Source organism: Esox lucius, chromosome 14 (assembly GCF_011004845.1).
Source record: "Esox lucius isolate fEsoLuc1 chromosome 14, fEsoLuc1.pri, whole genome shotgun sequence".
In the NCBI taxonomy this organism is placed as follows: Eukaryota; Metazoa; Chordata; class Actinopteri; order Esociformes; family Esocidae; genus Esox; species Esox lucius.
Genome location: NC_047582.1, coordinates 22,766,948 through 22,779,002, shown reverse-complemented (window position 1 = coordinate 22,779,002; position 12,055 = coordinate 22,766,948). Strand labels below are relative to the sequence as shown.

At 40.7% G+C, this 12,055-nt stretch overlaps 1 protein-coding gene across 4 annotated transcripts; it reads left to right on the top strand.

Moving 5' to 3' along the window:
• Window positions 1–763: 763 nt before the first annotated feature.
• LOC105015142 (TNF receptor-associated factor 2) lies at window positions 764–11,471 on the top strand. 4 transcript variants are annotated; one of them, XM_010878044.3, is made up of 13 exons: window positions 771–1,086; window positions 1,172–1,295; window positions 2,123–2,333; window positions 2,540–2,618; window positions 2,782–2,880; window positions 3,106–3,267; window positions 3,413–3,487; window positions 4,013–4,087; window positions 4,253–4,339; window positions 6,087–6,566; window positions 6,731–6,908; window positions 7,590–7,738; window positions 7,928–11,471. In XM_010878044.3, the coding sequence occupies exons 3-13, from the start codon at window positions 2,146–2,148 to the stop codon at window positions 8,144–8,146; spliced, it is 1,791 nt and encodes a 596-aa protein (XP_010876346.1). In that variant the 5' UTR covers window positions 771–1,086; window positions 1,172–1,295; window positions 2,123–2,145; the 3' UTR covers window positions 8,147–11,471. The 4 variants fall into 4 exon arrangements, with proteins under 4 accessions (XP_028980748.1, XP_010876346.1, XP_010876347.1 ...); XM_029124915.2 differs by lacking the exon at window positions 7,928–11,471 and having other exon boundaries at window positions 764–1,086; window positions 7,246–7,705; XM_010878045.3 differs by lacking the exon at window positions 1,172–1,295.
• The last annotated feature ends 584 nt before the right edge of the window (window positions 11,472–12,055 follow it).

The window sequence follows — 12,055 nt, the reverse complement described above, 5'->3', positions numbered from 1 at the left end:
CAACACATGTTTAATATGAGGCAAAACCACAATGTCTAACCTACATGATCATTGGAATCCTGTTTAAATTATGTTGTGTATATGTTTAGACATTGTGTTGCTTTGGTACTTTGTCAAGGGTGGATGAGGGACCCCTGGATATTATTGTTAGGATGATGAGTTACTTACCTTCTTACTGCCCTTTGTACTGTATCATGGATGCATGCTACAGGTGGGCAAATTAAGGCATGTGGTAGGGTTTGATTATAACATAAAATATATAGATTGTGGGGTGAAAAGGGAGTTATAACCAGAAATTCTGGTCGAGAATGGGCAATCATTTAATAATACACTACATGCTAATGCGCAAATAAACACTTTCTGTGTATTATTATTCTAATGAACACCACCGGGGAACCGCACTAGATGTCTAGAAGGACTCGTGTTTTAGAAATATACAAATAGGATTTAAGTATCTTGTCTTGATGCAAAATAAATTGGACTGTTGTTCAGGGATGTGAAATAACACTGACAAAATACAATCAGTAATTTGAATACCTATTTAAAATACCTGTAAACCGAAATACTGACAATCTCTGGATGTGGTTGCGGTCTACCCAATCTGATGCTACCTCACATGACTTGTCATCATCAACGTTACAGCATCTCTCCTACTGCGTATGTTGTGTATTCCGTCACTGGAAATGGGTTTATAAACAAAACGTTTTATTTTTATGGAAGCAAAGCAAAATAATTACACAATACCGCATGATATTCTTCTAATAAATGCTAACGAATTTATTAGGCTATATCTGAACATGCTGTTATGATGCACCCCCATACAGTGGCACATTTTTGGCCTGGCTACCAACCCATGCTTAAGCTGAACATGACGTAACACCAACACAGCGAAGTGCAATGGCGAAATAGAACTGTAACCGCAATCGCTTCTCGATATCATATTTGTTATGTCGTTAACAATAAAGAAAACCGATTCATTTTTCTGCAGAATAACCTCATGCAATGTTTGTACATTTAACGCGCGTGGGGCTGCGACGATAAGGAGAATACTATTGTCACTGCAAGCGATGCCGGTTTAAAACGCTGGTAAGATAAATGCAATTCCAATACCTTCCATTTTCAATACAGAACCTTTTTCGACAGCAAACTGGTTTGTGCACCTGCTTTAAAGGGGCGTGGCGGCTGGCATGTAGGCTACCCACATCATTGAGGGTACCACTTCCAGCCAAAGATGCTGATAGCTTAGCAACAACGACAGGAGAGAGCAGAAGAGGACAACAATGGATTTACGATTTGTAAGCATCATTCGCCTTGTCTGACTGTGCGCCGATCAATTGTGTGTGATGACCGGACAATCAACGGTTCTGATACGAATGTAGCTTGAGCGACGAAGCGCTTTGACTGCTGACTTGAAATGTAAACAAAGGGAGAGGGCCCTCTGCAATTTCTCTCGGCCGAGGTAGCTGAATTGAAGTTGTCGTACATATGGTCAATAACTGTCTTTATTAATGCACACTGACCGGTGCATGTTTTAAGCAGACTGTAGAACCATGTGGGGGATCGTGTCAGCATAAACATCAGCATGTTATAATAATTCATTTACATTTTCTAGGGCAGGGACATATTTTTGGAGATTGCAAAATAATGATTAGGCTAAATGCAGTACCATGCCACTTAACTGTTTTATTGGCGTTCGTCTTATTTGGCTAATTCTACCACTTAAACAAGCTTTTCAGATCTGCCAATTGTTTATATCTCTGCCTTGACTGAAGTAAAATGATATTCAGTGTTGTAGTGGTAAAATTATTAGAGGGCTCTCTTTTATTGCATTTGACCACAAGAGGTGGGTAACTGTCAGAAGAAAAGATGGGTAAACCATCCACTACATCCCGTTCATATTAATGTGATATAAAAATAAATCCATATGTAGATTCAGTCTGCACCTTTTTCTCGGTATTAACCCGCTTTCATAGTTTTTCAAATTGTCCTCAGAAGAAAGGGTCAGACTGAGACCTGTGCTTGCTTATCATCCTAGCCATATCATGTCATCAACACAGAAATGTCTTCCTCTTGTAAGTAATCTTTTTAAGCTTATTTCGATCCCGGGAATTTTGTTTGCCAGGTTTAAGGCGTACTGAGTGAATCATGGCCATGCAGGAACCATCTCCTCCGTCGTCCATGGAGAGCAACAAACCAGGCTTCCCTAAGAAGATCCTGGCCAACAAGTTGGAGGATAAGCACCTGTGTAACTGCTGTCAGAACCTTCTGCGGAGGCCCTTCCAAGCCCAGTGTGGACACCGTTTCTGCTCCTACTGCTTCAATAGGACGGTCAGGTACAAGTTCAAAGGGTGTATCTCGATTTTATATAGTGACCTTTATTTTCTCCTTTCCTGGTAATGTGTCAAATCTGGTCTTGTTAAACAGTTAAGAAAGTTAAGACTTTTGAAGGCGGACCAGGATATGGTGTCAGAAGAATATACTACACATGACAGTATGACTGTATTAGTGCTGTTTATTGTCATCGTATTCCCCATTGCAGGGATGGACCTCAGAAATGCAATGCTTGTATCAAAGAGGACATTTTTGAAGAGCCCACATCAATTCTGAAACAAGGATGTGTAAGTACTTGTTGTTAAAGTGTCACTTTATCTTGTTAAAGAAAAGGTAAGATCAAAATGGACCCTACAAATACATTTGGAGTGTGTATGGTAATGACACACACACAAACACACTGTATTTACTGTAATGGTAGAAGCCTCCATTTTTGTTTTACGTCTGCAGGCGTTTCCTGACAACGCAGCTCGACGAGAGGTTGAAAACCTGTCTGCTGTTTGCATCAACGAAGGTTGCACTTGGAACGGGAATATTAAAGAATATGAGGTTCGTTAGGTGCAGTTTTAAACTGATTACAGTCCTTCACATGATTAATGATTCACGTTTGAAAAGAAGGAGCCTCACTCGTGTACCCAGAAATGGCAGAGACCATGCTCAGTACTGGAGTGTGGCTTTTGCTTTGAGTTCAGTGTGACCGAATATACCTTGTTAGACTGTTCTGATCGTTTAATTGTGCTGAATACATTGTCACTTTATTCCCTGTCGTTACAGTCGAACCACGAGGGGAACTGTGAGTACATGATCATTCCCTGCCCCTCCTGTAAAGAGCGGATCCGCTTCAGTGAACAGGAACGCCACAACGAGCGAGAATGCCCTGAGAGAACTCTCAACTGCAAGTACTGCAAGGAGCCGTTTCATTTCAAAAACATAAAGGTGAGAAATAATGCGTGCCTGACGAGAGGAACATCTGTCCGTTTGTTTATGAATTTCAAATGGCCGGTTTACCGTTATATCAAGATTGTAGTAAGATCAGTGTTTGTAAGAAGCTATACAAAACACACAGCTCTTGGTTTGTTAGGCTCATGACGAGATCTGCCCCAAGTACCCTATGATCTGTGAAGGCTGTGCCAAGAAGAAAATCCCTAGGGAAAAGGTGAGTTCTTCAAGGTTCGATACACACATACTTTTGCCTATTATGTAAATCTTAAAGGAATAGGCTGGGCCTGTATTTATTAATTATGTATCTATTCGAGAAAGGCTTCTATTTGAGTCGGGCATCTTCCATTTCTACACTCTTACCCCTGAAGTATGCTGGTTTTCTGTTCTACTTCATTATTAATTGCACTCATCCCGTGTCTCTGGTCTATATCACTTCCTGACTGGAATGGAAGATAGAAATAACAAACATTGGAATTGTAGTTATAATATTTATTTGACTGAAAAACGATCACATTACACTAAATGTACGCAAAGACAAGCAGCTTTATAACACCAGGCGTTAAACTGACATAACGGTGTATTGTCATTCAGAACTTAATACTTAATGAATTTAGAGTATGCAAGACAGAAAAGGAAGCACAGATATAAACAAAACCACACCTTCTTCAGAAAGGTGATTCTTGAATTATATGTAGAACCTTGATTCACTTCTTATTTTGACATGTGGCTCTTTCCCTAGTATGTGGACCACATTAAGTTCTGCAGCAAGTTCAGAACCCCATGCAGATTCCATGTTGTTGGGTGTGATATGTCAGTAAGTAGCAATGTTATGATTTCTTCAGAGCTGTGGTTTTAATGAATCCTAAATAAATGAAAAGGTTCATTCTGTGTAAATACCGCTTTACCATGTCATTTGCTAGTTATTATCGGGCTACAATTCAGCTGTTGAAACAGCTCACCTCTCTTCCCCTCTGTGCAGGTGGAAAAGGAGAAGATCCACGACCATGAAAGGGCCTGTGCTTATGAACACCTCAACCTGCTGCTTCACTACATCATGGGCATGAAAGTGAGTGTATTAAGAGTAGTAGTGGAACGTACGTTTTCTGGTTGTAAGAAAACCTCAATATCCATAATTCCTAGTGATTTCAATTGTACTCTATAGTAAGAATTGTCTAATATAAATTGTGCTGCAATTTATCATGGCACAAATATCTTCTGTCGCATCACACGGGCAGGACCTGCATAGACACCAGTCAAATCTGAGTGTGACTTCCCCAGATCAGAAGCAGCAGTGGCTTCAGCATCCGCTGCTCGCTGGTCTTACAATTCATGCTCAGTGTATAACAGCTCAAATGAATAGAGCTATATGTTCATACTCATAAAAAAAAACATCAAAGAACGTTTTGTCGTCCAGCTTTTCTTGTATTGATCATCAGATGTATGGAAAGATAATGCACCAGCACAATGGTATATGCTTCTCCCAGTGCATTATTTCCCCACAACCAAACACACCAAATTTTGCCTTCACGGAAATTAATTCACTGTACATAAATCAAAATAACACTATAGGCTACTTCAAAACAACTAACTTAAGAAGATTGAAATGCATATCCCCATGAATTCAAAACAAATATTTATCCAGGATGATAGCAAAAGTTGAGGAAATATTTTCTGGTTATTGAATGCAGTGGTGATTTTGTCTTTTTTTTTTATACACCGTGGATTTATTCCCTGAAAAAATCAAATAAATTGGCTGACCAATTGATTAATCTAAATTTTAAAACATATTTTAGCATAAAATAGACACACAGTATGTTTGACTTTCTGATGTCAGGCCAAACTGGAGATAATGAAAGTGTTTTCTTGCCCCCTGTCTCAGTTCCAAGGTGTTACGCTGCTATATTATTGTGCTGGGGGATATGAGGGATGTACTACTAACTTTTCTCAGTCTCCTCCAGTTTTACATTTTAGGAGGAGATGAGGGTCCTGGTCCACACCTGCGAATTACCTGGTTTGGGGGGCCCGTTGCTGTCCCTGTCCACCTGGTCATACTTCTGACCTAGTCTAAAATCAAATAAACTCTGGATTTAGCCCAGAGAAATGTATTTATTATTCCAATTGGACTCTTAATATCTCACTCGGCACAGCCAGAAGAGCCTGGGTCCACCCCTCTGAGCCTGGGTCCTCTCTAGGTTTCTTCCTAAAATTCGACCTTCTTAGGGAGTTTTTCCTAGCCATTGAAATCCAACACTACTGTTGTTTGCTCCTTGGGGTTTAAGGCCGGGTGTCTCTGTAAAGCACTTTGTGACAACTGCTGTTGTAAAAAAGGGCTTTATAAATAAATTTGATTTAGGAGGATATATGCACAGTGAAGATAGTGAAGATACATTACACATTTTTAGCTTGCCTAAACTATGGCGGTGAATACTAATGCAATAACTACATTTAGCCATTTGTTTTTCCCTTAATTATTTGTACATGTTTGTGGAATATTTGTCTATTGATAAAAAAAAAAAAAAAGCACAATTCAATTCATTTACGCTTTGTACCACAAAATATCTAATCATATCCAAATCATATTACTACTTTCTATGATGTTGAGTACTATGATCATCATTATTGTAATCTGTAGTCTTCATTCTGTACAAATAGGCTATATTAGAGAATGCATAAATAATAAACATGTGAAGAATGCGATAAGTTGGTCTAAAGATGGGCCAAAGACTAAGGATAACAACAACTCAGATCTGAAGCCACACATTAGTGTTAGTATTGCCTTACCCACCTTCTTTTCACTCTCTACACCCCTGAAGGTAAGCATAGAGGGTCTGCAGCCCCAGGGCCTTGAGCTGGCTGGACACAAGCTCCTGGAGCTCCACCATTCCCTCAGGGAGCTGGAGGCACGTGTCTCCCAGCTCAGCACCACCTCCAACGGGCCTCCCGTGCAGGGGGCCACTGCCTCTGGTTCCTCCTCCTCTGGACTCCCCGGGCCTCCTGCCCTAGCCCTTCCCCTGCCTCCACCTCCAGTCCCGGCCCCCTCCCTGACTGTGTCCACCTCGTTCACCCCCTTGCCCAGCTCGGTGGGGGCGGCCCTGGAGCTCCAGCTCCACAGTGAGAAGACCAAAGTGGCAGAGTTGGGGCGCAGGTGCACAGACCTGGAGGTCAAATCCGGGACATTTGAGAATGTGGTGTGTGTGTTGAACCGAGAGGTTGAACGCTTCGCCACCACCATGGAGGCCAGTAACAGACAGCACCGCTTGGACCAGGATAAGATCGAGGCCCTGAGCAACAAGGTAGGAACCAAATATATTCAGTCATTTAATTTATGCAGCCCTTTTCCAACATTTAAATTTAGCTGCATAAATCACAGGGTTATAAAGCAAGAGTTTCTGAGGTAATCACATTCAAAAAAGCAAACATATATTTGTGTATTGGTAAACATGTGCCGGTGCATCAGGTGAGACAGCTGGAGAGGACCGTAGGGCTAAAGGACCTGACTGTAGCAGAAATGGAGGGCAGGCTAAGAGAGATGTCAGCCACCACCTTTGACGGCGTCTTCGTCTGGAGGATCTCTGACTTTACCAAGAAGAGACAGGACGCCATCGCTGGCCGGGCACCCGCCATGTTCTCACCAGGTAACTAGAACCGGAGATAATAATATGTAGATCGTCTTAAATGTCTCTGATTCAAGATAGATCGAAGGTAAGTGGTGAAGACCGAAACCAGAGAAATCTGTGTCCCATTCAAGATGATATGTAGCATAGTAATGCATGTACTAATGACAGCAAAATAACATGGGCTATTATAATTCCATATTAATATTTAAAAAATAAGTTGTCTTCTTTTAACCATTTACACCAGTCAGTTTTTGACAGCCGTCTATGCCAGTAAATATATCCAGAACCTGCCTGTTTTTCCTATGGCCTTCTACACCAGTAAATATGTCCAGAACCTGCCTTTTCCCCCCAATAGCCTTCTACACCAGTAAATATGTCCAGAACCTGCCTTTTTTTCCCTATAGCCCTTTACACCAGTAAATATGTCCAGAACCTGCCTTTTTTCCCCAATAGCCTTCTACACCAGTAAATATGTCCAGAACCTGCCTTTTTTTCCCTATAGCCCTTTACACCAGTAAATATGTCCAGAACCTGCCTTTTTTCCCCTATAGCCTTCTACACCAGTAAATATGTCCAGAACCTGCCCTTTTTTCCGTATAGCCTTCTACACCAGTAAATATGTCCAGAACCTGCCTTTTTTTCCGTATAGCCTTCTACACCAGTAAATATGTCCAGAACCTGCCTTTTTTCCCCGTATAGCCTTCTACACCAGTAAATATGGCTATAAGATGTGTCTGCGGATCTACCTGAATGGGGACGGGACAGGGCGCGGGAGCCACCTGTCTCTGTTCTTCGTGGTGATGAGGGGCCTGAGTGATGCCCTACTTAAATGGCCTTTTAACCAGAAGGTAAGGACCAGATAACAAAAATGTACCGATATTAGGGAACGTTTTACATACTTCACGTTGAATTCCATAGCAATACTGTCATTTACACATTTTCATTGAATATACTAATTATTTTTGCTCTCTTTTCCTTTCTCTCTCCCTACCTATCTCTCTCTCCCTCCCTCCCTACCTCTCTCCCTCCCTCCCCAGGTGACTCTGATGCTGCTTGACCAGAGTAATAGGGAGCACATCATTGATGCTTTTCGGCCCGACATTACTTCCTCCTCCTTCCAGAGGCCTGTGAGCGAGATGAACATCGCTAGTGGCTGCCCACTCTTCTGCCCGCTTTCCAAGCTTGATGCCAAGAACTCGTATATCCGCGACGACACCATCTTCATCAAGGCCATCGTTGATCTCACTGGCCTCTAGATGATCTCACAGGCCTAAGTACAAGTGCAAGTCAACTTAGCAGCACTGTGGCCATTCAGGCTCCATTTTGGCTACTTTTGGCAGCCATTTTAGCCTCTACTTGGATCAATCTGGGATCCATTCTGGCCTATTAAAGTCCCCTAGTAGTAGTTGTAGGGAGACTGACATGGTTGCTACTGTGTACTACAAGTGATTCCAGTTCGCCCAGCTGAGGAAGACCTTGTAAAGTTATATAAGGCTTTTGCAGGGTTTTTAATGATTTCTTAATGCCACAATAACGGTTTGTCATGGTGCTTGAACCCCACTTAGTGGGGTGTGTGGCTTTGTATTTTTTGTAGCCATGGAATTCATCTTAATATTGAGTAGAACAGAACTGTGACAGTGATATGGGTACATGTGACAGTTGAGTTGAGTTGGGGGCATCTTTTTCTCTCTTTGTTAAGCCTTCATTGTGTCTGAGAGAGAGTGAATTGTAGGAAGATAGGGAAAAGAGGAATATAATCCTTTCTCCTGTCAGTGTAGAAAACTGACACACTGCTTATCATAGAAGTAGAGCTTATCGTGCTTGGTGCAGCAGGGTACTTGCTTTTTCTCAATCTTACGTTTTCAATCCTAACGCGAGTGATTTTGATTGTGGATATTGTGAGCTTCTCAATGCCATTGTTGAGTACATTTGCATAGACAAACGTGGAGTTATGTTATGAATAAGAATATGGGCATTGGTTTGCCTTTTTGCGCAAATTGCATATATTGGCCTGTCAGTGTTGAAGTGCTCTCTACTTTCATTGAACTGCTGGAGGGCTCCTTCCCTGTTCGTTGTTACACTTGTTAGTGAGTTAAACCATCTGTGATGGTGGACATTGCCTGCATGTCTTGGATCCAGGCGAATACTTTAACGTATAGTAGTTATTGTTGCAGTTTTTGTTCCTTTTTAGGGATTGAGGGTTACGGGAACGGTGGTTCGGTACATCTGTGGAAGATACAGTGGAGTTATCAGAGTGTTAGAAGGCAGCTTGTCAATCAAAGCCTGTGGCATACAATGAGGGTATTTCTATCACTGGTAAATACACAAAGATGGAAGAGATTTCCTCTAGGATATGCTCAGTACAGTAGCTCATATCTCAACGCATAGTACTGTGCCCCACCACAGATGGAGGTTTATTCAGGTTCAATGAACTGAAGGAATGGTTCCTTGTTTTCTGTCCATATTAAAGTATGGTACATTTGTATGTAGTTTTGCTGCTATCTCAGATATGTTCCTGATGTAAAACAAATGTTTGGCAATCAATGCAATTTTTAAATAGGACATTAGTTGAAGAGGTTAAAGTGGAAGGTTACAGCGTGATTTAGCGTTGCTGAAGTGAAAACAAGTGAATGTGATGGTATACCTTACTTTGGACTATAGTGATTGATCATGGTTAATTGATGTTAGGTGTAAATGTAGATAGATCCCATTAACATGTGGTTGACAGTGAAACCTCTTTGCCAGTGGTATTATTATGTTCATGAAGCCCCATAAATTATGCTGACCAAAATGCTAAATCGGAGCTAATCTATCAGATCAGATCTATATATCAGTAGGTTATATGCATGTCCAACAGGGGGTGCTGTTTTACTTGGTATGCCTGTATGCCTCCCAATAGTCATCCCCCTCTGGACTTGTCAGGGTTTTCACCGGCCTGTTTTGAAACCAGTCTTGACCTGTATTGAAACCTCTCTGTGCATGAGAGGGTTCAATTCATATTCCGTATCGCAGTTTGTGATTGGCTTACCTCTTTGACCAATGGCGAACACGTTTATTTGCATTTCTTTGGCAGAATATAAATAATGAAAGTAGTTATTATTATGTCATACCTCGCACTGCTTCTGTTCAACATAAGCAGCTGCCTATATATATCCATAAACATTTTTAAATATAATATCATAATGTTGAACAATTCAACATATCGATATTACTATACACATATTGTTATTAATAAACATAGTATTGCTGAAAATATTATTAATAATATATCTTTATACCTCCTTTTTGTTTGTCGAGATGGTTTAAGACACGTCTGGATAACCCCTTAAAGTAACCTGTATCCATTGGTTGAATTGCTGATATAGTGCAATAACAACAGCTCTGCCACATAATACCAACCATAGTAACCCATTCTTCTAGTTAAACTGAGGGTTAAAAAACATTATATGGAGTGTTTGTGTTTACATTCCTTAATATTACCCTTTAAAAGAGGATATGTGTGATGTAACTGTCTCTATGAACCGTTTCTTTACCATTCGGACCAGTAAACAGTGGTCCCTCTTTTTCAAGAATCAGCAAGCTGCTATCGTCCTTCCTACGGAAAGGACTCCTCAAGTTTATATCAACAATAACACTTGAGAACTGGCTACACTATTATCAGCTAATCATCTGAGGGACCATTCAGCATCATACCAGGCACTGATGCTGGTCCGTGGACCATATGTTGAGGACCATTTACAAATGTTTTCCTTTGAAAATGGGTGCTTTGGTTGAGAATGGGTGCTTTGGTTGTTATAATGGGTAGTATTTGTCCTCTGAGCATTATAGGGGGCAGTCAGTGTAAGGATGTTGTTTGGTCCTCTGAGGTGTAGACAGTTTTGTTATGAGGCAGTTGATTCTGTTAATTACAGGGAGAATCCCTTTTGCAGAGGTAACTTTTTTGCCTCAAACAGGAGAAGTTGTTCAGTAGGTATAGTGAACATAACAATTGGGATTCATACATAATCTTTCCTTTACATAAATACTTATCCTTGTGTGGTGCCAACTTTTTATATTACCCCTGCATTATCACAAATGGTGTATGTTTTACAAGTATTCTATGCTAAAATATGGTGCCAAATATTCTTGTAGAAGAAAAGGTAAGTACATATATGATGGTTTATGGTTTGTATTCTTGTTTCATTCCAGTATGATGCATGGGTCACTTTTTTAAACATCTAGACTGATGGAGCCATCAATTCAGTATGTTCAGCAAAATATCTGTATAATTCAATAATATACCTTTTGTAGGTGTCTGAATGTAAAGCTTTAATGCAGTGGTCCTCTGCTGTTTATTTGAGAGGACAAAGTTCAACAGTTCTGTTTTACCAGTTGTTGATGCATTTGCATTGAATGAACTTTAATTGTGCACTTTGTATTATTTAAATGTCAAACAGGGTACTACTTTGTTCTGTGATTTGTATACTGTGAAGTCTGAGGTATATACACTCTGATGTGATCATCATTGATGTTCTCTATAATATACATTATGGAAAATATGAATGTATGTACAGTACAGGCCAAAAGTTTGGACACACCTTCTCATTCAATGCGTTTCCTTTATTTTCATGACTATTTACATTGTAGATTCTCACTGAAGGCATCAAAACTATGAATGAACATGTTTTATGTACTTAACAAAAAAGTGTGAAATAACTAAAAACATGTCTTATATTCTAGTTTCTTCAAAGTAGCCACCCTTTGCTCTGGTTACTGCTTTGCACACTCTTGGCATTCTCTTGATGAGCTTCAAGAGGTAGTCACCTGAAATGGTTTTCCAACAGTCTTGAAGGAGTTCCCAGAGATGCTTAGCACTTGTTGGCCCTTTTGCCTTCACTCTGCGTTCCAGCTCACCCAAAACCATCTCGATTGGGTTCAGGTCTGGAGACTGTGGAGGCCAGGTCATCTGGCACAGCACTCCATCACTCTCCTTCTTGGTCAAATAGCCCTTACACAGCCTGGAGGTTTGTTTGGGGTCATTGTCCTGTTGAAAAATTAATGATGGTCCAACTAAACGCAAACCGGATGGGATGGCATGTCGCTGCAGGATGCTGTGGTAGCCATGCTGGTTCAGTATGCCTTCAATTTTGAATAAATCCCCAACAGTGTCACCAGCAAAGCACCCC